This window comes from Caretta caretta, chromosome 21 (assembly GCF_965140235.1).
Source record: "Caretta caretta isolate rCarCar2 chromosome 21, rCarCar1.hap1, whole genome shotgun sequence".
Lineage (NCBI taxonomy): Eukaryota > Metazoa > Chordata > Testudines > Cheloniidae > Caretta > Caretta caretta.
In genome coordinates this window covers 8,189,113-8,213,806 of record NC_134226.1, presented here as the reverse complement: position 1 = coordinate 8,213,806, position 24,694 = coordinate 8,189,113, and the positions used below count along the sequence as shown (strand labels likewise).

Below are 24,694 nucleotides of genomic sequence, written 5' to 3'. Positions count from 1 at the left end.
GCTAATCCGGTTAGTGAAGCCAGGGGGTTCTCCACAGGTGGTATTTCCTGCTAAAAGCTTCAAATGCCACCTCCTTGTGCCAACACAGCTCCTGTGCCCCTCACCTGAATGCTCCAGGGAAGCTGGCAAATGGGCTGTGAGCCCGACACCTCCTATGGGCTTCCTTTATCTTATCCCACTCTCTTCCACCTCTGCACCAGTCCCACCTCCCCACAGCCCATTCCAACACCCTGTACAGTCTCCCATCTCCTACCCCAGCCCTGATCCACACCCCTGCATCCCCTCCATTTCCTCTCAGGTCCCTGCACCCCATCCCAGGATCCCCAGTGACATGCAAAGCCGAGAGCCGCAGCATACCCCGGAGGTCAGTCCATTGGCCATGTTGCTGGTGCTCCTCCTGACCACGCCTGAAGTGGGAGCCAAGTCCTCATCGGTGGGAGACTTGGTCCTCGGGGGAACGATACCAACTGGGGAGAAGCAGAAGAGAAGATAAATGCTTGAACCCAAATCAGCTGGCTGCTCACGGCACTGCAGGCCCAGAGGGTGGCTCCAGGGCCCCATGCTGGTTTGGGACATGGCAACAGCTCTCCTGAGCTGCAGGTTGCCTGGGTGGTTCACTGCTCCTTGCCCTCTCTCTACACTGCTCATCTTTGCTGGGTGCAGAGGATATGCTCCCACAGCCGCTGGTGGGGGGTGGCTACGTACTCACTGTGTACTCCGGGGAGTGTTACCGGGCCACTCGGCACTGGGAATGCGTAAGGATGCATGGCCCATCCCTCATACCTTTCCCCTGAGTGTCTCACAGCCCCAGCACCCCAAGAGAATATTATTAACCCCATTTTACAGTGAGGGAAAACTGAGGCATGGAGCCAGAATCACAGAATATCAGGGTTGGAAGGGACCTCAGGAGGTCATCTAGTCCAACCCCCTGCTCAAAGCAGGACCAATCCCCAATTTTTGCCCCAGATCCCTAAATGGCCCCCTCAAGGATTGAACTCATAACCCTGGGTTTAGCAGGCCAATGCTCAAACCACTGAGCTATCCCTCCCCCCAAAGTAACATAGCCAGTCAGTGGCAGAGCCAGAAATAGAACCCAGGAGTCCTATCCTCCAACTGCCTGCTGGGATTACTAGATCAATGCAATCATACTGTGTGCTTCATATGGAGCATGCAGAGGAAGGGCTGGGGAGCTGATCTGTTAATGCACCAAAGAGCCCCCAGACAGCAGATGACATGGAGGCGCAGAGCCTCCTAACCCCACTGAAGGAGTATCCCCAGATACAGAGGGACCTCGGCATCCTGGGGGCCTGGTGACAAGACCCTGACTCTCCCAGGTGTAATAGCCTCTACCCAGAGGGGCAGGAGGAAATATTAGGGTAATAGTCTCCTCCCAACTCACTCCCTCTCTTTCGGTAGCATGCTCCACTGGGCGCAAGCAGATGGCCCCAGCGAGCTCTGAACCCAGCTTACTGCGTCCTCTTAAATTGTGCTCTGCGCTCATAAGGTACCATGGATTTTGATAAGGAGATCCCCAGACCCAAAATCCAAGAGATGAAGCCTCCCTCAGGGGCCACCCAAAGCTTCTGCTGGCCAGTGCCTCCAGCCCTGATCTCCCCTTCTTGGACGTTATTTATGGTGACAGAGGAGCTGCTGCCCCCACTGAGATGGCGAGGCCATGGGAGGTACCTTTGTTGAGAGCCGCTTGCTTCTCAGCATCTGGCTCTTGCCTCGTCTGCGTGAGCCTGGCCTCTGTGGGTGGGATGGGGGCGGAGCTCCGATGAGCATCTTGCTTCTTCTGCTCAAAGCTGGACTTGGACTGCGGAAAGAGAGTGGATTCGCTGGTGAGCAGCTGACCTGCTCAGGAGGAGCTGTTGGCAGGGCAGCTGGGGAGACACCCTGCCTTCAGACCTCTGCCACTCATTAGCCGGGGGACAGCGGACGCAAAGGACACACACACCGAAAAGACCAAAACACACGCACACGAACGAAATAGCAATCGGGAGAGGCACTTAGGCAGGTTTTCATTTTGATCAACACCCTTCGCCCCTCAGCCCAGACACGCTCAAAGCACGAGATCCAATCGTCTGGACAGAGAGAAAGGCAAAATCCAGGCCGGACTTGGAGCTGCAGAGCCATAACCAGGCATGGTCTGGGACACCCCTTTCGCCAAAGTGTTGAAGGCTGGGGCTATGGGTAGATCGGGGTATGCTGTCCTAGCTTTGCCCCATCTCTCGGCAGGATCGTTACTGAACTAGTTTGTGCAGGACATTTTGCTCACCTTGTGAAATATGAGACACCTTTGCCCCGTGGTCAGACCCTTTGCTATTTTTCTTTTGGGTTTGGGAATGTGGAAGTAGTCTCCTGGGATCTGACCCAAAACCCTTTGAAGTCAATGGAAAGATTCCCGCTGATTTCCACGGGCCGTGATCATCAGCCCGAGGTTGCTGACAGACAGCCTGAACTAACTCTCGTTAAAGTCTGTGGAAAGGCTCCCACTAACTCCAGCGGGATTTGGGTTGGGCTGCTGAGCTCCAGGCCCCACACCTTAACCACAGGGATGGTTAACCAAAAGCTTATGTTTGTGTAGATCCATGAACTAGAGGTGGGAGATGCTCAAGTGATTTGGGCTCCTCAGGTTGGACGAGCCAGCAACTCTGGATCCTGCTCCCCAGTCTCTGAAGTTCATGAGTCTGCAAAGCAGGGACAGGAGGCTGCACGGATGAGCCATGTAAATCAGGTTCTGGCCACTACACCCTGAAGAGCAGCCGGGGCCTGGAGAAGGGTTCCTCTGTAGGTCTATTCCTCTACCCTCCTTCCCACAATGTCTGCAATGAACCTGCTCAAGTTCATCTTCCTCCTGCTTCCATTTCAGCTCAGACAACATTCCCTGTGGACAAGATCTGCTACAGTGTGTCAATGAATACAGCAGGAATGGGGGAGTGGGCAAGGTAGGCCATGGGTGTAGATGACATGGGATGGGTTGGAAGAATGAGCCAGCGGGGGTTGCAACCATTACATCAGCCACTTGCACTGAATCCCCTCCTACCCTCAGCCCCAGCTTGGCACCTCCTTGCAGCTCATCTCCTTTCCAAGGGCCTCAGTCGGCTTCATGAGGGTCAGTTAAGCCTCGGAGCAGCCAGCATTCATAACGAGCGCATCTCAGAACATTGTCATAAAAAAACTCCCCAAATGAAAAAGGCTTCTTGACCGAAACAACCTTTTTTTGGAACATTTTCATTTTGGTCAAATCTTTTTCCTTTTTCAATAAAACATTTTGACCAAAAAGAAAAACAATTTCAAGGAAAAAATTCCAAGTGAAAATTTAAAAAAATTGAATTTCATTTTGGTGGGAATTTTTTTTTAAAAATTCTCTTTTTTTCTACTGGAGGATAACAAAAAAGTTTAAAAATAGGTTATTCCTTAATTCCTCTCTCTTTCTTTAAAAACAAAACAAACCCACCCCCTTCTTTACTTCAGTGGGGGAGGGAGGGAGAAAGTTTAAAAAGTGGGATTTATCCCCCCCAACTAAACAAAACAATTTTTAATAAAAAAAAAATTCCAGAAAATTTCAGGAAAAGTTTCAAACGAAATGGAAACATTGTTTCCTTTCAAATATTTGTACAAAATATTCTTATCTTTTCCAGCCAGCTCTATTATTACCCCGTTAGACACGACTGGCCCCAACATACACAGCGAGCCAATGACAGAGCTGGGGACAGAACTCAAGAGTCCGGGATCCCCCACAGTCCACTGTGGTTCTTATTTAAGAATCCCCTTTCATAACATAAAAGGCTGAAGCCACAAGAAACATTAAATATTGCAAAGACATCCTGTGATAAAATTAAATAGGCCACATTTATCCCCTGGCTTCAACGGGCTCACGCCAGTAAATATTCCTGCCCAATATTTCCATGGCAAGGCAAATTCTCAAATAACTTTGCCTTGGGTAAACTGCACCCTTCCCAAAAAAGAGACTGCACATGCAACCAGGGAACTGTTTGCATGTTTTCAACAGCTGACTGCAAGCTCAGATAGCTGTTTGCACGCATAGCCACCTATTTTACATGTGCAGCTGCATGCGGGTCAAGTCTGCATGTGCAAAAAGTTGTCTTCCTGCCTGTTTGCATTTATACATGCAACCTCTGTATGCACAAATCACCTATCTGCACTCACAATTAACTAGCTCGTTCATGCTGTTACTTGATGGTGCATGTGCATTGTACTGCATGCCCAAGTATCCATCCACACACACTAGCATGCCTTTCGCACATGTGAGATCACTTGGCTGCATGAATGCTTGTGCTTTTTTTGTGCGAGTGAGTATTTTGAATTTTACACGTGGGTATAAATCAGGAGTAACGCACCCGAACTTAATGCAGTTATGCTGGCGTGAGATCAGAATCAGGCCCTGTACAATTAGTTCGCTACAGCCGAGTGCTTGTTTGCAGATGACAACTGGAAGTGCAATTATCCAGGCTGGAGTAAAGAAAGCCAGAGGGAGAATGGAAGAGAAAAGCAAACAGGAACCAGGCTGCTCAGCATGTGACGCTGCACATTTGAGTCTCCTCTCCTACTGGTGTCAGTCAGAAATAAATTGGCTACTCACATCAATGGTGTTACACTGGACCAAGCAAGAATCACAGTGAGGCCAGCAAGAGGCCCTGGAATTCTCCCTCTATCCCGCTGTGTGGTGGGCTCATAATGGTTGCATCCCTGCACCCAGGCTTTTACAGCATCCTAGTGACTGGCATAGTATCCCCTTTTCCACACTGAGACGAGACTGGCTTTAAGGGTGTTTCAGAGCATTTGCCTTGGAGCATCAGTCACCTCAGTTCAAATGGATCCAGCAGCAGTTTAGCTTAACGGCCTTACCAGAAACAGGCTTGAGTGCCCTCTCTGGGCAAAGTTTTATGGACCATTGATTTCCCTGGACAGTAAGAATAGTCTGCTCTTGCATGGCGAGTGTCACTAAGCATTGATCTCAAAGGAGGGCATCATTACCCCTGTTGGGCATATGGGGAAACCGAGGCACAGAGTAAGGCAGTGATTTGCTCATGGTCAGTTGCACAGCTGGGAATAGATCCTGGGTCCAGGCCAGTGCCCTATTCTTTAGACAATGCTGCCTGCCAATAAGCCATTAAGGGGACAGAGCTCACTAAGTTCCCCAAAGGGGGAGGGATTCTGGTTACAGTGCCCACCTTAAAATGCCTGCATAAATCTAGAATTCAATACAAGTATTTCCTGTTTGACAGGGCCTGGCTGCAGAGAGGGCTCAAGCATGGCCTCTGACCCTGGGAAAGCCCCTGCCCGTGCTGGGGGTCTGGATGCCCGGAGTGTGCCATGCTTCTCCAGCTTGGCCGAGGGCAGTCACGGAGCTAAGCCCCTGCCTGTCTGTTCCCTGGGGCAGCTTGCTCCCCATACCTCTCCAGCGTTTGCTGCTGTAGGGAGAGGGTCAGCTCTGCTTTGCCCCCTCCCAGCTATCCCCGTGGCTCTCCCCTTAGCTGGCTTCCGTTCCCAGTGGGGGATGGGGATACTGTGTGCTGCTGGATGCCGAGGTCCGCTCTGGAGGCGCTTGGATACCTGTCCCCTCTTCGCCTCGCTGCTTTGCTGCCAGGAAGGGGAGTTAGGGTACGGCCAGAAGCGGCTCTCGCTAGGGAGTGGAGGAACAGTTGGAGGAGACTCCAGAGGGACATACGATTTGGGCAGGGGAGGTCGAGGCGGGCCTGGTTCCTGGGGCAGAGAGGAAGCCAGAGTGTTAGGCGCAACAGCAGAAAAACTGAGAGAATAGGAAGGAAAAGACAGTTAGCAAGAGACTGAGACAAACAAAGGCACTGAGCCCAGGGCGAGGGCAGCTGGAGCCCAGACAGTACCGCTGGTCCCTCCCCATCCAGGCTGAGCACTCGCTCTGGGACCCAGCAATTCCAACTCGCCCCATTAGCCTAGGGCCCAGACCCACACATCCAGCACCCCCTGCTATGTCACAGCTCTCAACAGAGGGGCCACTTACCTGGATGTCATGTGTTTATGCCAATGGGAGCCTGGCAGAGTAACCCCACCTGCTGCTGTGAATGCGCCCCCAGGAGAAAGGACAAGTAGGTCCACTTACCCCGCCCTGGCCATTCTTCCCGTTTTCTGAGGCTGGGCGCTTGCCCTTTGGTTCAGCTTCACAGTGAATCTTTGGTACCAGCTGGGCAGACAGCAGCAAATGAGAAGCCCCAGAAAACAAGCCGAACCACAGAGCAGAGCATAACTCTCTGGCTTAGGTTTGAGTTTCTCCCTCTCTACCTAGAAAATGTCCAACGTGCCCAACACCGTGGCATCTAGGCACGGTTGTGGTTTTGTCTGATGGGCTCCAACGAAAGCCAGACTCAAACCCAAACTAGGAGAGTAGAGCACAATGGGCTGAACTAAAACCCTGGTTCTCCACGCCCCAGGACTTCAGAGCATCCGAACCCAAGTCTGCACCCAAAATGTGCATGTCCCACCCTCCCCCAATCTTCCCAATGGGCCAAACCAAAGCCCCAGGTCCAAATCCACCTTCACTTTGACCCTGACTTGTGCAGCCTGATCCCAGCTCTAGTTAGAACCCACAGTTCACGCCGTTCTCCCGGGCCGTCGGATGAGAAAGCCGGGACTGCCACCTGCTGGTGCAAAGAGAATCTCAAGAGGAGAAAAGCCATAGACACTTCCTGCCCAGGGCTACTATTCTAGCCCCACGCAACAGCGGCTCCACTCACCTCGCTTGCCCCTTGCTTGGTGGGCGACCCCTGTGAGCCTGACACAAGGGAGAAAGGGCTCAGTGGGCTAGTGAGGCTGGCTGAGCTCAAGGGGCTAGCGGGGCTGTTGGAGCTGTAGGTTCCCGAGGGGCCAGCGGCCACTGTGGAGAAACAAGAGAGGAGAGAGCGGAAGTGAGCGTGCAGCTCATTCACACTGAGCAAGGGGGGGATGGCACAGCAGGGAAGGGGCCAATGAACCAGGGCCCGGGGCTTCTGAGCTGCATTCAACGCCAGGCCAGAGGCCAATGTGCCCAGGGTGGTCGTTGCACGGTCTTCTCTCTCTCCTGGACTTATCAAGAGCAAGCAGCAGACACCTTCAGGCAGAAGCAGCGGAAGGACCTCCAGAGAACTGGCAGGGATGTCTAGAGAGGTGTGTGATGTACAGAAACTACAGGTACCTGCCATAGGGACCCTGCCAGATACCATGGCCACCAGCGGGACTGCGTTTAATGCGGCACTGGGGCTGCAACCCACATCCTTTTGCTCCAAAAAAAAAAACCTCACAGAGCCCTTGCTGTCAGATTCTCCATTAGCCTTAGGGCTCCTGCCCTCTGCGGGCTGCAGCCACAGGACAGCGACGTGATGGCAGAGCCGGGAGTGGGCCTGGAATGCCGCCGAGCGCCAGGTGCATGTGGCATTCTGAGCCAATACAAAGCAGTGTGACTGTGTCAACAGGGAGGACGACAGGTGCATTGAGACACCCGGGCAGCCAGCGGCCTCTAGCTCTGCGGCCGGGGAAAGGGAGGGAGTGGCAGGCCCATGCCGGGTAGGGAGGAGTCAGCGCTCACCTCTGTGTTTGGCAGTGTCCGTGCCCCGGGAGGGGTTGTTCTTCCTCAGCCCCTCCATCACGTCCTGGATGCGCCAGATCTCCTTCTGGATTTGCCGGTTGAGCATTTCGTTCTGGAAGGGCCGAGGTGCGGCGAGTCAGAGCAGCTGGCAGGTGCCACGCCGCACTTCGCAGCCAGCCACCCCGAGCCACAGGGGCGTGGCACGGCCCAGCTAACCTGCCCTCCGAGGCGAGGTCTATGTGACAGCCACAACAGCTGCCTAGCTACGGAGCTGCAGCTGTGCCACTGTACTGTGGGTGCTTGCTACAGCAATGGAAGAGGTTTTCCTGTCGCCGTAGTTAATCTACCCCGCCGAGAAGCTGTAGCAGGGGGAATTTGTCCGTCCACCTACTGTTGTCTATACTGGGGCTTAGGTTGGCTTGACAACCTCTTTCAGGGGTGTGAATTTTTACACCCCCTGAGCAAAGTAGCTAGGCGACTTAAGTGTTGGATGCAGGCCAGGCCTGGCTGACCCTGTGTCCCTGTGCTCATCGCCCGACAGTAAAAATACCCAGCACCTCCTCCCGCCCACTAATACCGTAGCACCAACCCGTGGGGCCTTCACTCTGAGTTCACTCCGAGGGAGCTCCCAGTGCCATCACTGAGGGGGGTGTCTGAGCACGGAGCGGGACCTGCAGGGATTTGGCCCCAGGAGTCACTGGAAGGTGGCATGAGCAAGGACTGAATAATGAGGGGCTTTGCAGGGGAAGCTGGCCCCAGCATGACTGGAGCACACAATAGGCTCGTTCACCAGGGCACTGGCAAGGCAGACCAGGACTACCGACCTCTCCCTCCCACCGTCTGGTGTCACAGACAAAGGGGGCCTGCATTAGAACGCTGCCTCAGAATCAGTCACCTGCTCGGAAAATGAACAGCTAGGGTGGGATCCACAAAGGTCTCCCACTGAAATCAATGGGAGTTAGGCACCTCAATCCCCACCTCAATGTTTATCTTGCAAAGATTCCGCCATGCTGCTGCCAGGGCATTTCTATAGCAGCAGGTGACATAATTATCCTGTGAATTCATCCCTCCTGGTAACCCTGGGCCTTTCCCAAGAGCAGCGTATTAACGAGAGCTTCGTTACAGAACAGCAGAGGGTAAGTGCCATCTAGTGGCGTGAGTCCTGGGGCACTTAGAACTCCTGTGCTGTAATCCCAGCTCTGCCACTGACTGGCTCAGTGGTCTTAAGCGAGTCGCGTTTTTGCTGTGCCTTGCCTTCCCCCTCGGCCACATGGGGATAACACTGCTTACCCAGCAGGGCAGCTGCGAAGACGGGCTGGGTAATATTGGCATGGCGCTCTGTTTAAGTGTTATATCACAGCAACTGCTACCTTAGAGTGAGGGACGTTAATGCCCAGTTTACCTTGGCTCCATCTCTGAAGCAGACAGACCCCAATAAATACGTTATTGGAACGGAAGAGTGAGTAATTACCCACAAAGGCAGAGCTTGCTTAATATAGAGGTAAAGGCGAAGCTTGAAGAGGCTGAGCTAGGATTATATCCCAGTCGAGTTTAGTTTTCAAAGGAGCAGGGTTTAGTCTAGGATGACTGACATGGTTCAAGCAGAAGGAAGGAAGGTTACTGGGCTGGCTTTAGAAAGATAGCTTTGGATGGGGTGTACTTTGACCCTGCTTTGGGCAGATCCTGTTGAATTTCTATCCCCATGTCATTATTCAATCCCAAGTCATTTTTAGGGGTCAAATTCTGCTCAATGTTACATAGTGTGATTATGGAGTAATGAGTATTGAATTCAATGGAATTACTCTGGATTTATGAGAACTTGACTCTATTTTCAGAACCATGTGTGCAAATGACTGTGCGTAAACTCCACGCAGATTTGCGTTCCTAATTTGCACAGGCAGTTACTGAGCTTGTACATGTAATCCCAGTAATTGCACGACCACTTGTGCATCTAACTGGCCATTTACTGCACAAATAGCATGGCACAGTCATGATAATTGTGCACACAAAAACACGTGCTTGTTTTTGCACATGAAGGTTTCTGAAAAGCAGGTCCTGAAGTTGTGACTTAAACCCAAAGAACTCCAAGTGATGGGCTCTTAGGGCTAGAATTTACTCTTATTTACACCAGTTTTACAGAGGAGAACTCTACTGACCTCAATGGAGTTACTTCTGATTTACATCAGAGCAGAATCAGGCCCCAGTGAACTGGTCTAGCTGCCCAGAATGGCTGAGATCTCCATTTCCATGTACCCCGCCAGATCCCAGGCTGCTTGGATTCACTAGCACTGGCCTGAAAGGGCACGGTCCCATTCTCTCACCTGGATATCCAAGTTCAGCTGTTCCCACAGGTCATCGTGCAGGGCTGACACCTCGCCCTCCAAGTTCTCATACTCTATGGTGCTGTTGGCCAAGGCCTGTAGGAATTTCCAAACATTTCCATCAGAAAATCAATTAGTCTGTCTGTGTCCATGGCGGGCACAGGGAATATATGCCAGCACACAACCCTCACCAGCCTGCCAGAGCCAGGATGGGCTGCTAAGAGGGGGATCCCCACCTTGGAGAAAGAGGCACTTGGGCAGCGGGTGGGCCCTGGCATGCGTGTAGTAGCACGGGGCTGAGTATGGGGCTAGGATACGGTCAGCAAGGCCATAGCCCATACCCTCTGCGAGCGGATGCTCAACTCATTCTCCAGGGACAAGCTGACTCTTCGGACATTTCCACCTAGGGAAAGGTTTCAGAGGAACAGCCGTGTTAGTCTGTATTCGCAAAAAGAAAAGGAGTACGTGTGGCACCTTAGAGACTAACCAATTTATTTGAGCATGAGCTTTCGTGAAAGCTCATGCTCAAATAAATTGGTTAGTCTCTAAGGTGCCACACGTACTCCTTTTCTTTTCACCTAGGGAAAGGCATCCTTTGTTTTAGCTGTCTGTTGGAAATACCAGGCCTGGCTGTGAATGGCATTGAGCCAGGGGGCATATCAGGGGAAGGCAACAGAAAATGGTTTGGGGGATTTGTTCACAGGGAACAGCAGACAGTGGGGGAGGTGATCTATGGAGAGATGGTGGCAATAGTGGATTAGGCAGGATGTAATGACAGGTGTCATCTGTACAGAATGACCCCCTGGGTAGACAGGGAATTGTGGCCATCTCTTATCTGCAGTTACTTGGGAGCTGGCAGGACCGGTGCTGGAAGCAAAGGGAAGCAAGTGATGACTGTATTGCATCATTAGGGATCAGGGGTTGGAAGGCAAAACAGGAGTGCAGAAAAGCAAGGAATGCAAACTGCAAGTGGGAACCCAAAATATTGCTCCCTGGCATGCACCCCAACTCGGCGCTGGAGGGGTTAATAGTTTTTGTCCCTGTACGAGATGCTTTGGCTCGTCTCAGTTCCCAGTGGGATGATGGGATTCCCCCCCCCCCTTTTTTTAATGAAAGAAAAAGAGAAGGGGGTGATGCACAGACAAAGGAGAGGAAAGCGGAGAAGAGATTTATCCCCCCAGGCTGAGGTGGTAGAGACATTCCCCCCTCCAGCACCAGCAAGGTCCATGCTTGCTGCCCTGCCAAGTGGGCAGCATGCAGACACCAGGATCTATGCCGGGGCAGCTGCTCCCCTCAGAAGCAGAACAGTGGGGGTGCATGGCACTGCGTGAGTTAAAATTGCACGGCACTTTGCGGCCCAGGGAACATGGGCCTCTTCCTGCATCCCATCCTCTCCAAAGTTAAGAAGTACCCAAGCGTGTAGCGCCCCATCCAACCCATTGATATAGTGCAAGGCCTCTCTAGTGACTTGAGGACCACTGGCCCTTACCATGTCATTTTTTCACTTTCAGGCAGGGCACAGGGGAAATTGAAGCACTGGGCCAGTTTGGGTCCCCATGACACCCCCAGAAGGAGGAGGGGACCCCAGCAGTCTCATGGACTGGCAGGTAGAGGAGAGTCAGTTACCGTGCTGGCCTGGGACAGCTCCACCCGGATGTTGATCAGCTGGTTCTGGAGGGATTCCTTCTTGTGCAGCAGCTTCTCAGGGTAGGCTGGCTGGCTCCCAAACATCTCCAGCTCTTGGTGGGTCCCCATCAGGGCGCTCTCAAGACTCTCCTAATGGTAGGGAAAGATGGTAATTAAACCCTCATCATCTCCCTCCCCTCGAACGCGCAAAGCACTCGGCGTTGGCAAGCCCGGAGGTTGGCATCTGAAAGGGCCAATTTGCAGCAGAATGGTCTGTGGGTAACCATGCTCCCGTCTTGATCAATGCCAGCGGGTAAGCATATCTGGCTGACCTGGGGATGGGGCTGCAGGCAGCCAGCAATGCCCAGCCCTGCAAGCAGGGAGGTTGGTCATCACAGGGTTAAGGCACTGGCCTGGGACTCAGGAGATCTGGGTTCATTTCCCAGCCCTGCCCCAGTCTCCCTGTGACCTCAGGCAAGTCACTTGGCCCCTCTGTGCCTCCATTCCCTGTCTGCAACGTGGGCAGAACACTTGCCCTCTTGCCAGGTGGTGTCAGGAGTGGACCGTAATTACCATATGAGGCACTCTGTCACTACCGTGATGGGGGCCAAGTGAGAACTGAAAGCTGCTAGCACTGTGTAACTGCCCGGGCAGAAATACCCACCCTGGCGGGAGGCCTGTGCATGCTTCATCCACCCACCATGGGGGATGGCGTAGGGATCCCTGCAAACAGCTACAACCCTGCTACTGGTGAAGTGTTCACCAACAGAAGACACGGCTAGCCCCAGCACCTGGGTGCCCCCACGGTGGTAGGAACCAGCCTGCTCCAGTCCCCTTCCTCAGCCGCTTACCTTCTCTGCTCGGAGCTGCTGCACCAGCCTGTCCTGCTCCCTCACCACCTTGTTTTGCTCACACAGTTTTCCCAGTAGCTTCTGTCCTCGGGCAAGGAAAGAAAAGGGGAAGGTGGGGAGAATGAAGAGCAAGGGCCACTGGGGTCCAAGGTGTAAAGGTGCATGGGGACATCAGATCAGGCACGAAGCTGGCCTAGCCAGTAACAACCACTTCCAGGCTCTGGGTTGCAATGCTGCCTGGTATGTGTGAAGCTTCCCCATTCCTGTCTTGAGATCACTTTGGGCAAACAAGGGAGAGGCCTGGGTATTTTAATAGCATTTGATCAGCTGGAAACTAAGGCAGTTCAGGGCAGGTTAGAAGGTTGGGTCTCCCCCACTCCACGCATCTCCCCACGCCCCAGGGTGCTGTATGACCTCTGCACCTCTGATTATTGATCGGCCAATGTACCACCCGTCTGAGGCCCGACTGCGGGGAGTCCACCACAACGGGGAGTGCTGAGCCGCACAGGGATGGGGATTGCACCTCTTCCCAGCCCCATTCCCCTGGAGCCCTTCAGCGTGGAAGCCCTTCCTTGGCTTTTACCATGGGCCTCAGAGCCCTGATGCCAAGCCAGCTGTGGATAATTGACAGGAGAGAGGAGATAGGGTCTGTTCTGCCATTGCGCCATGGTGCACAGTTAAGGATGGAGAAGGCTCATTATGGTCGATCAGCGAGTCTGTATCTTCACCTGGGCAGGGCACAGATCCAAACTCTGATCCCACTCAGGTCAGTGGCTCCCAGTGATTTGATTGGGAAGAGGATTTGGCACCCAGTCCACCTGACAGCAGTTTAGCACCTGATACATCTTCTATGACGCTAGCTTATAGCCCAGAGACTCTACAGTATCTCATTTCTAGTCTTCATTCAGTGGGCCTCTTCCCCTTTTCCCCAGCTCAGAAGCAGATGGGTCAGTCACACTTGGCAGCACAGAAAATGAGAAGTCAGTAGGATCCACTGGGTTTCCTAGGAACTGAGTTTCATTTCCAAGGTGACTTATCAGGCCACAGATATAGGGCAAGACCCCTCTAGCAACTAGAGGGGCCACTGTCTATTTACCACGTCATTGTGTCACAGGTGGGCAGGGTACAGGGGAAATCCCTTTGGGATCTGCACAGTGGGGACCTGCAGCAACCTGCCATCTTCCAGGGGACATTTACTACGCAAATACCCACGTAGGTAACACACAAGCCCAGCAGACAGGAAGCACACACAATTACACAGCACGAGCGATACACGCACAGCAGGAGGGAGGGAGGCAGTGGAAAGGAAGCTGAGAACTAGAGAGGACAAGCAAGCAACACGAGTGAGCGACAGAAATGATACTGATCGTGCCCGCGTCTTTCTAGCTCTGCTCTGAGAGAGGATGTTCGTCCAATGATAAATAGCCTCACAGAAAGAGGCAGGGGAAGGCATAGCTGCTGCGGGGCGGAGGATGGGTGGGTGACAGCTGGGGGGCAGGGCGGAAAAGCAAGCAGAGAGCGTGGCTCTTACATCAGTGTCTTGCTCGCTTATCTTGTAGGCGTGCAGAGTCTCTCTGTAGGCCTCTGGGAAGGGAGACACCTGCAACAACAGGAACCAGTCACTGCTGCTCCCTCCTGCGGGGAGCACATCACGACAAGCCTCTTGGGAGAGCTGCGGTGGCTGTTGGAGCCCTTGGTGAGAAAGGTTTCCAGCCCAACCATCCCCCTTTCCCTACCGATCGAGTCCTCTTTCCCCACAACACTTAGCACGGTGTGCAATGATGAGGGGTGAAGGGCATGCACGTGCAGTGCATTGGCCTTCAGTGATTAGAAGGATGACCCAGTTCCCCAGAGTCAGGCCAGTGATGGGCTCTGATGGTGACTTAGAAATGCCTCCTCAGTATACAGTTAGTCCTGGAGAAGCCAAGAAAGCACGCACTTCCATGTACAAACCAAGAGAGAACTGCCAAGCAAATGCTCCTTTCCCAGCCACTTCAGCAAAGGATTTCCAATATTTAACCACATCTGGGGCCTGGATTTGTAAACAGGTTAGACGCGGCCTTGTGAACAATGGTAATTAGCCACCTGCACGTGCAGTTACCCCGTTTCCATTCACAGCCAGAGGAGCTTGGTGTGCAAATCGGTGTGGTGCCTTTGTGGGTGCCATCGTGCACGAAACTGCTTTCACAATGTGCCTCAGTTTCTCAGAACGAAGCTGTTCTAGATGAGCGGGGGCTCCTCAAAATGCGAGAGCTCTAAAGAAAGGCCGGGCCTTGCCTGCCCTTGTAACATAGGAGGGTGCTGGGGTGCACGTGTGCTTAGGAGGAGCTAAAGACTCAGCATGTAGCTTACAAGAGGCAAGAAGAAATAGCTGAATAAGGTCCCAGAGTGCCCCTTTCATGGCAGGCTGAGACAAGCTGATCGTCACCGGAGTGGTGGGCTAAGGGGTAGCGACCAACAGCAGACCAAAAGAAACAGCTGCTGCAGTCACTAGGGGACACTGCACCGACATTCCCCACTGAGGGCTTACTTTCAGTGAGATGCTGGTGTTAGGCTCTTTATTTGGGGTCTTTCTATTTTAGCTCCCCAACTTTTTACTCCAACCATTTTACAGATGGGAAAACTAAGGCAGAGAGCTAAAGGCACAACATTTTCAAAAACGGCCACTCATTTTGGGTGCCTCAAGCTTTGGGTGTCCAACTAGAGACATTATGGGCCTGATTTGCACAAGGTGCTGAGCACCCACCATTTCCACTGACTTCAACTGATTGGTGGGTGCCAGCACCTCTGAAACGCTGGCCTACGGTGTCTCAAGTGGGGCACCAAAGTCAGTGGGCACGTCTGAAAACATTTACTCTAAAGAACTTTTCCTTCCCTTGGAAAACTAGAGTAATGGTGATTCCCCAGGGCGACGCACAGGATGCACGGAGACCTCAAATCAGTGTCTAAGAGGTGAAAGGTCTACAATAAGAGCATGGGATTATTACTGTGATACGGCAAGAGACCACCATGACAACCCACAGCTGCAAATAGGTCCTGACCCTATGCTGAGCTCAGCATGCTGCAGGATTTGGCCCAAGGGACCCTGCTGTCTCAGAGCAGGACAGGAGAGCCAGTGAGAGACTTCTTTTGCGTTCCAGGCTTGTATTCAATCCTCCATGACTGCACCATCCGTCCCAGCCGGGGGCATGTTCCATTTACACACCGGGTACAAACTTCTTCACTTTTCCATCCATAGCTATCCCTTCCTCAGTGCGATACAGCCCAACATGCCCAACAACCCACCTAGCGAGACAACCAGGAGGTTACACTGAACAGAACAGCCCTGGGGTCCAGTACAAGAAGGCAGAGCTGGCTCTACGTACATTGACCAACGCCCTGCCTAAGGTCCTGCCTGACCACTGCTATGTCCATCTACGGCCCACTGTGTTCTGTACAAACGTCTGGAAAATATACATCGGAAACATTCAGCAAAAGTGAGTTCGGTTAACACAGATGGCAGATCTAGGAATGAGACTTTGAAAACATGAATGGGTGACGCTAAGCTTGACTTTTATGAATGGGCCCTGGTTGGCGTGTGTTTGCAGTTTGGAATTACAGGAGGAAAGAATAATACTACTTAGTTCTGATATGTACTTTCTGTATATAAAGCACTGTGCAGAAGTAACATGCTTGCTGTGTGTGTCACATCCCTCCTCTGGTGGCTCAGAAAAGATAAAAGCCTATTTCTGCTCCCAGCTAATGGGATTGCTCTTGCAGCTCAAAGGACAGAGGATTGTGCTTTGGAGATGAAGACCCTGGGTTATTATTATTTGTCTTACTGTTGTGCACCGGAGCCCCAATCATGGCCCAGGACTCCACTGCGCTAGGCGCTGTACAAAGAGAACAAAAAGACAGTGCCTGCCCCAAAGTCTAAAGCTGCTGATACCCAGTGGTGGTGGGGTCTTTAACTAATTAATTCTCATAGACACGTAAAGTATTTATCACCTTCATTTCACAGATGGGAGCTGCAAGGCAGAGAGAGGGTAAGTGTCTCTCCCGAGGCTGCCCAGGGAGTTGATGGGAGAGGGGGATTAGAACTCAGGACTTCCTATGTCCCTTCAGACGGTAGGTTTTGGAATGGCTTATGGATGTCCCAGCAAAGCTTGTGATGGAGCCATCGCAGGCGGGTGTGGCATTGCAATGAGCTGAGATGGGGGTGGCGCATTCCCGAATGAACTGCGTGTGTGGGAGGAAGCTGGACGATGGGTCTGCCATGCAAAAGCAGCTGGAATGGCACTATCGATGGCAGAGCTGCTGTGGTGTCTTACTTGCATGTACAGCTGGGCCCTAGGGGAGGAGTTCTCCACCATTCTGTTCACCATACTGATCAAAGTTTCGCTCTCACTCATCTGTGACAGACAAGGAAGGAAATTTCAGACGTCAGAAGACACATGGATTCTCCCTCGGTTCCAGCATTAACGGTCATGACATAGTACGGGGTGATCTTCGGCGTCGGTTAGGGAGGCTTTGGACAGGGCTCTTCAGGCCTTGTGCTGCAAGGTGCTGAGTGCCACCAATTCTGCTGGAAGCCGACAGGGGCCGGGATCAAACAGGACCTCACAGGAGGTGCTCAGCCCCATGCAGGGTTGGCACATCTGGGGCATTGCTGCCCAGTTTCTATGAAGTCAGCTTGGCTCCCTGCCTGGCCACCTGTCAAAGCTCTGGAGACACGGCGAAAACCTTCATGGGTCAGAAGTGAGCTGGTCTGGAAGGCCACCCTACTGTCCACAGAGGGGCAAGCCTGGCACCAGCCACAGTCCTGGGGGATAGACCAAAGGGCATGTGTCCCGCAGGGTCACTAAAATTCCCTTGCTCTCACAAAGTGATGAGAAGCAGCGGTTCTGCTCTACAAAGACAGGAGGCTGCAGGCGTACTTCCTTCCCCATGCTGTGAACCTCATGCCCCCCATGGCTGCACAAGACTTCATGGTCTGCAGCTATTCCTTGCACCGTGAGAAGACTGACTCCCCAAGGTCCTCAACAGAGGGGGAGCCCAGGGACTTTCTCTCCAAGAACCTTGAGCTAAGGAAGGAACCAGAGTTCTCCTTTCACTGCTGAGCTGAATGCACCCAGAGAAGAGTTACATCGGAACTCGGGAGCAGGGTCTGACCTCACAGCAGCCCATGGCTCTAGTTCCAAAGATCAGGATCGGTTGCTTTGTTTCCATTAACATCTACGCTACTGCGACAGTATTATTGCAGTGCTGGAGAGGCTGCACAGGGTTCCAAGGCACGTGAACGACGGGGAATCTTTCAGGGTCTCTTGGTAAGGAAAGCCTGTGTTGTATCACACGTATGTCACTAACTTCTCCCACCCCGTCGCTCACTGTCCGTGGTCTGCCTGGGGGCGAGATGGCACGTTGGGTGGTGCTGCAGAAGGAAGCGTCCTGCCCTCGGAGCTGGAGTTCGCTCTATGTTGCAGTGTTTGCTATGCCCCAGGCCTTGCATGAATGGAGAGTTGAGATGTGCGAGGCAGAAACGAGCCTTTGCACCCTGCTACATGGAAACTAACTCAGTCACTGAGACACACCGACTGAATCCAAGAGAGTCAGATCCCAACGCTGGATCTATTTAGGAGTAGCTGAAAGGAATTTTAGGCCTAAAATTCAGCCTGTCAAGAATCATAGAATATCAGGGTTGGAAGGGACCTCAGGAGGTCATCTAATCCAACCCACTGCTCAAAGCAGGACTAATCCCCAATTTTTGCCCCAGATCCCTAAATGGCCCCCTCAAGGATTGAACTCACAAACCCTGGATTTAGCAAGCCAATGCTCAAACCACTGAGCTATCCCTCCCCCCAAGAGTGTTATTATCTGGGGAGCAAGAGTCTCAGGATTCTACATATTCCTTTAAAAAAATAAAAAAAAACCCCAGTCTTAATTGTGAAATAAAAAGATAAACGAAGACACCATTTATGTCAGACCTACATATTAAAAATTGGGTTCTAATGTGCCCTCTGCTGGTCTGAGCATATTAATGAATAAACACTGCCCCCAGAATGATGCTGGTAACACGTAGATAGGGGATATCTTGATGATCCCACTGAATAGAATAAAAGGAAGCAAAAGCACATGCACCAGATTCTTTAAGACGACATTCTTACAGTTGTTCATAACAACCCCTTGGAAACTTAACATTGAAATCTCTTATCTTGCTGGGTTTCCCCACTCTTCCTAGGGCGAGGATAACCTGGTTCGTTATTGCAGGGCTGTGCAAACTGCTTTGTTCAAGTGACTCCAGTTTGGTAGACTCCAGTTTGCAAGTGTAGTGTTTCACCCACCAGTTTGTGACTTACTGTCGGGCTACCCACCACATAGGCGTGTATTGTGGGAAGATTGCACAAGCTAGCTTATTATTGTAGGGTTGGTCATTAGTACTTGGCTACTGGGATTTATTTCCTTTTTAAAATTATAAATAGCACTAATGTTTTTGTTTGTTTTGGTGGATGGGATCCACATGTAATCAGCATTGCAAACAACCAGACAAACACCACAATTAGGAGATCTAATTCTGCACCATGAAATCTTGCCATTGTCCCTTTCCTTTCATGCTCCACCAGTAACCACACAGGGGTAGGGGTCAGTTTAGCACACAAAGGGCCAGATCCTCAACTGATGTCACTGGGCATAGCTGTAGAGAAGCCAATGGTGCTGCGTCAGCAAACACTAGCTGAGGATCATGTTTAAGATGTTCCGTTCCGGCTTCCCGGACAAACAGGGAATGAGAAAATAAAGAAGCAAACAGTGCTTTAAAGGGACTCTTGATTAGTCTCTCCAAAGGGCAGCAGGGAAGGAGGAGACAGAAGGCCTTTGAGGGAGCATTTTCAAAGAACTCAGAGAGGAAACCCTGCTGCTGATGGCTGTGAAATAATCTGAAGAGCTTTTTATTTTACTGCCTTCTCCTCGCTCATCTCTGGCTCTGCTCCAAGCCAGCCAGACACACCTCGGGGAGTACCCTACCAATGGGCATATATGACTCTGGCTCTGGAGCAGCTTCCCTATTGAAATACAGACTTCTGCAGGCAAACATCAGGCTGCAGCACTTGCCTGGGGAATTTCTTTTTCTTTCCCTTTTTAATCTCACGCCTCGTCTGTAATTTTCATCTCAATGCTCCTGCAGATGTTCCCCAAAAGGCTTTCCTACTCCTAGGACGATGTGGAGTTTACAACCTGCCTCAAACACACCCTCGCATGCAGTGGAGGGTTGGCTTGGGGGATGCTTGTCCAGGGCAGTTCTTGTATCAGAACCGCATGATGCTTCCACAAGACCTGCATCAAGTCTCTCACCTATGAGAGGGAACTGGTTTTTATGCTATTGAATTTCTTAACAATTATCTCCAATTTCTGCTGGGCCCTGAATCTGCTGGGTCCTGGCTGTCCCCTCCTCACGGTATCGTGTGCGAAAACAGTCTGCTGCCGCATCCCAGAAAACTACCTGCCTCCCACCCCCAGCACTCCATGATCTGCCACCTCCGTACACTCAATCAGACTCAGCGTAACCAGATGCACGGCTCCCGGAGAATTCACTGCACTATATTCAGTGGTGACCCAGAGCAGGTGGAGAACCTGAGCACCAGTTTCTGCTCCCCTTCCTTCCACTGAGTCATGCTGTACCAATCGACAGGCTCCCAGAAGAGTAAGGAACTTGGATGAGTGAGGTGGGATGGAATCTGGTCCCACATTAGCATAATCTGTGCTGGTCTGCTGCCCGATTCTGCTCTCACTTACGCTGGTGCAAATCAGGAATGAGCCCACTGGAATCAGTACAGTTATATTAGTGACACATGGGTGTGCGAGGAGAATCCAGGCCCCAGACAGGTGAAATTCACATTTACATACGCACTCATTTTCTGATCCAATCACATCTGGACAGGCCACGTTCTCCTCCCACTCGCCCCAGCCAATCTCCAGTGACCCAACCCAAGTTACTCCTGATTCGCACCAGCGTGAAGGGGCGTTCAATAGACACATATTCATTGCACCGCTGACTCTGGTGTGGTACCTTGCAGTCATTTGACGCACAGAAGGCATTTGTCCAGCCAAGTGATGGGTGACCCTAGAGAAGGGAAGAATGGAGGAAGCAAACCAAAGATGGCTTATGCTGCCGGGTTGCCAAGAAAGGCTGCAGAATGGATGTTCAGGGAAGGGGCAGGGAATGACACTGTACTGAAGGCAGAGGGGACATGGCGCAGTGACGGAGGCAGGAGGGGACATGAGCAGCGTGACGTTCGCGGCCAGCTCTGCCTACCTGCTGGTCCAAATATTCTAGGTTTCTTTGCAACTGAAGGTCTAAAAGTTCATCCTATCAGGAGCCAACAGACATGCAGCAAAAACGGAAACACAAACAAACACACAAAGAAGAAGCAAAGCGGTTAGGTGAAGGCTGCAGAAAGGCAAAGAGCTCTCGGGCTGGGAGGCCAAGTACTGCCTCCTGCGGCGAAGCAGCCCCGAACACAGGACTGGCGGTGTGTGCTTTAGCACGAGCAGCCTTTTCAAGAGCTCTGTCTGTGCTCCTGGCAGGGGCTCCTGCTGGGAGCGTCCTCACAGCCCGTGCTCCTGCTCCATTCCCTAGAGCGCCTCCCGCTGGGTCGGGCTGGGACTGCAGTGAATGCTCCCCTACAGCCAATGCTCCTTCCCCATTTCCCAGAGCACCTCCGGCAGGGAGAGGCTGGGTTCAAAGCAGCTAGGAGCTCCCCGACAGCCAGCATTGCATCGCCTTCTGCTAGGAGAGGCTGGGTCTGCAGCAGCTGGGAGCTTCCACACGGCTAGGGCTCCTGCATTATTGCCATTAGTGCCTCTTGCTCCATGTGAGGGGAGCTGGCAGAGCCAGCAGCTCCTCTAACGAGCTGCCACACCCCACTGCTCGTTGCTTTCCCTGCCCCTTTGCCCTGCAGCATGGGAAGTTGGGAATGGAGCTTTTTGACATGGTTCCTGGATCGGCTCAATGGAATCAATGGCAGCAGGATTCCAGTCACACCTTTCCAGCTCAGCCACATGCATTTACCGATCAGACTGAAACCCTGTGTGCATAGCTAGGCAACAAGACAGGAGCAGTGAGGGGGAGAAGCTGCGTGCAGCAGGGGTGTGCGGCTCAAGTCCGTTCCGTGAGGCGTCTAAATCCCGGTCTGGGGTCTACCCACTGCTCCCCTGGTTAAAAGATCAGGTCAGAAAGATCAAGGCCCTGGCACAGAGCAGTTAAGTCCCAGGCTGGAGGTTCCAGCCCAGTCAAGTGGATTTTGGCTGCTGCCCCCTGACCTATTATAAGACCCAAATCAAAAAGCAAAGCTAAGGCTGGTTGGGAAAAGAAAAGCAGCTATTGAAGCCAAAACTGGGAATGGAAGAGAAAGAGGAAATGGAGGGCTCGATCCATCCTTCGCATCCACACCCCCCTTCCCCACCCCCCCGGCTGAAAGCCCTACAGCAAGGTGATAGGATACCGGGATTTCCAAGCATTTGTGCACCTTCGTTACCCCTTGAGGGGCGTCAGAGTGATGAGTCATAGGGTAGGCAAGTACCCCCAGGGTAACACATGCCCACCTTCCAATACCCTCCGCTCCACAGTGAGTACGCCACTCTGCAGTGGACAAGGTGGGGAAAGGTGGGAGCGCATTTCCATATGGTGTTCACTGGACCCAGCCCCGAACGGCACCCCCGCTGCCAGATGGTGCATCCCCTTCAAATCTTTGCAAAGGACTCAGAGCAGATCGGTTTCCTCCTCAGTCTTCCGAGAATGGATGCACCCCACTACCCAGCCTCCCGCCCCGCGGATGAGAAGTCAGTCTAGTCTGAGTCCCAGCTATGCTCCCTGCACATCCAGGCAGCAGGACTCACAGGGTGTCCGGTGCAATGAATAGAGAGGAAAGGGAAATACACCCCAGCTGCCACACATGCCCCTTGGCTGGACACACTCGCAATCTCAGGAAGCTCTAAACTTCCGGCCCCACGCCAGCAAAGCAGGCATCTCAGTATCACTTCCTTTATCCCTGACTCCAGCAGCTCCCGTGAGCTCCGCTGGCTAGAAACCAGCTCGGGAGAGACAAGGTCAGCAACAAAACGCCCGGACACCGACAGCACATACCATTTTGTCGTGGACTGTAGGGGACGCCGGGTAGTTGTAGGGATACATTCCCGCAGGGACAGGCCTCCTGTCACCCAGATAATCATACTAAGAAAAGAAGAGACCCCCCCCACAAGACATGTGAGATGTTTATACCACTCCACAAACTGACTGTGGTCGCTCACACTGTGCAGTTGGATCTCAGCTCGCTCAGTTTAAATTATACCCATTTTAGGGATGGAGAAGCTGAGGTAGTGAGCTTGCATGCCCAAGATCACACAGTGAGCCACTCGCGGAGATGGGAGCAGAACCCAACTCACTTGGCTCCAAGTTGTTTGCCTTATGGACAGCTCCCACTCCTTAGGAGGAGATTTTCTAGTGGGGAAGGGGGCAGGAAAGGAAAAAGGGTTCTGGCTACAAGTGGGTCTGAGTTCAGACACAGATCCCAGGTCTACAGTACGGGGGTGTTTGGATCCAGGTTTTGGGTCGGGCCCATCTCTAGCTCTGGCTGCACAACAGCTCAGCCAGTGTTCCCTTGCGCTGTCACAGCTCCGAGACCCCTGCGCTTACTGTCAGGGAAACCCAGAGGGGGCTCCTCAAGCCACTAATGGCTCAGATAACAGAATTACCCTGTGCCCCTGAGAGCATTGCCATCTCTCCCCGCTGTATCCCCTGCCCTGGCACGCTAGCACAGGCTTGCCCTCTTTGCTCATCTTACGAGGAGAAGCAGGAAGGAAACAAACACAAATAACCTTGCAGGGTATCTTCACGGGGAGGCAGAGGAGGTAGGCCAGGAGGAAGCTCTGAAGGCCAGCACCCTGGTCTAAGGACATCTGGCACAAGCAGAGCAGTCATGAAGGAGAGAAACTAACTCCCCCACCCTGAGCCAGGGACAGTGCAAGCGGGGGTGCAAGTTGAGCTTGCAATCTTGACCTGCAGACCGTTGTTATTCCAGACCTGGGCTCCCCCCATCCAGCTCTGCCAATGCCCCTCGATCCTGACCTGCAGTCCCCCTTGCTGTTCCTCTAAAGGGCAGGCATTTACCTTTGGGGAACTGACCGATCGCCTCATCATGTAGGCCGTGGGGTCAGCATAGATCTCCTCGCTCCTGGATGGCATCTTCTCAAAGCGGGTGCTGGGCGACCTGACCGGGGAGTACATCCTAGCCCTGTTGTAGGTGCCCTGGCTGGGCGAACGGGGCACGGACCTGGAGCGGGGCTGAAGAGACATCCTCCGCAGGGAGTCTGAAGCAGCATCCATCTCGTCGTAATAAACGGGCTGCCGGCCAGAGCCGGGGATCCAGATGGGGACGTCCTGCCTGCCGTAACCTGGGTGCTCCTTCCACTCACGCAGCTGGTAGGGGCCTCCATTGCGGAAGGAGTGGCGTTTGTCCTCCACAGCCCACTGTGGGCTCACCCGCTCGTAGGCGGGCATGGAGCAGATGCTGTCGGGGCGCACGCCGGGTGGGTAGTACTGGTAATCCTCAGGGTACTGGGGCGAGTAAGGGGCGTAGTAGTCAGGGACCCTTCGAGACATCGGGAAAAACCTGGTGGGGCTACAACCCCGCAAGGAAGGAAGGAAGGGAGAGAATCGTAAAACCTGGATCCAGCGCCTCAACGCCATCTGGCTCTGCAGGCTTTTCCCCATGGGAAAGCCACGGCCTCGGACTGCACTGACGGGCCAGTGCCCACCTGCCACCTGCTAGCAGGGCAGATCCTGCGAGGGATGCCCAAGGTGCTGAGCAGTGCGGCATCCCCTGCCAGTGATGGGGCAGACCTCTGGACCCCATCCGGAGGGCAATCTGCTAGAACTCTGACACGGGGCTGTATCCCACTGCACCAGCCTTTGGATCTCAGAGCAGGGGCCCACACAGCCGCCTTAGGAACCTAACTGGAGTCAGTGTAGGTCCTGGAAGACCTTAGGCCATGACTTTCCCCTCTGCCTAGCCACCTCCCCTGGGCATGGCTGGCACACAGCTGCTCCCCTATGCCGGTGGGCAGGCTGCAGCAGTGAGTTAGGCTTTGTGATCACTTCTACGTCTGGCCCCCTTTGCTTATGCTGCTGCTCCCCACGCTCCAAACTCACTGCCCTCTAGTCCCAGTCCTGGGGGGCAGGCCTATTGGTTTGCAAGGCCCAGCAGCACATAGTTTGGTGCTGGCACTGGGGTACCGCTTGGGATGGAGGTTTCCTGGCCCTCCCCCCGTCCCTGTGGATGGAGAACAGGATGGGGAACGCT

General features: G+C 53.0%; 1 protein-coding gene across 15 annotated transcripts in view; it reads right to left on the bottom strand.

Annotated features, from left to right (window-relative positions):
- PLEKHA6 (pleckstrin homology domain containing A6) overlaps positions 1-24,694 on the bottom strand; it is a 139,081-nt gene that overhangs the window by 12,944 nt on the left and 101,443 nt on the right. For 8 of the 15 annotated variants that reach the window (XM_048826299.2, XM_075122054.1, XM_075122056.1 and 5 more), the window contains 13 exons: positions 23,503-24,013; positions 22,480-22,566; positions 20,650-20,703; positions 16,673-16,753; positions 13,894-13,962; positions 12,363-12,443; positions 11,512-11,661; positions 9,886-9,981; positions 7,565-7,676; positions 6,738-6,877; positions 5,581-5,730; positions 1,687-1,816; positions 358-467 (listed from right to left, as the gene is read on the bottom strand). In XM_048826299.2, coding sequence (XP_048682256.2) covers positions 358-467; positions 1,687-1,816; positions 5,581-5,730; positions 6,738-6,877; positions 7,565-7,676; positions 9,886-9,981; positions 11,512-11,661; positions 12,363-12,443; positions 13,894-13,962; positions 16,673-16,753; positions 20,650-20,703; positions 22,480-22,566; positions 23,503-24,013 — 1,771 coding nt within the window. The remainder of the gene's footprint in view (positions 1-357; positions 468-1,686; positions 1,817-5,580; positions 5,731-6,737; positions 6,878-7,564; positions 7,677-9,885; positions 9,982-11,511; positions 11,662-12,362; positions 12,444-13,893; positions 13,963-16,672; positions 16,754-20,649; positions 20,704-22,479; positions 22,567-23,502; positions 24,014-24,694) is intronic. The other 7 variants (XM_075122058.1, XM_075122061.1, XM_075122055.1 and 4 more) reach the window with 6 other exon arrangements.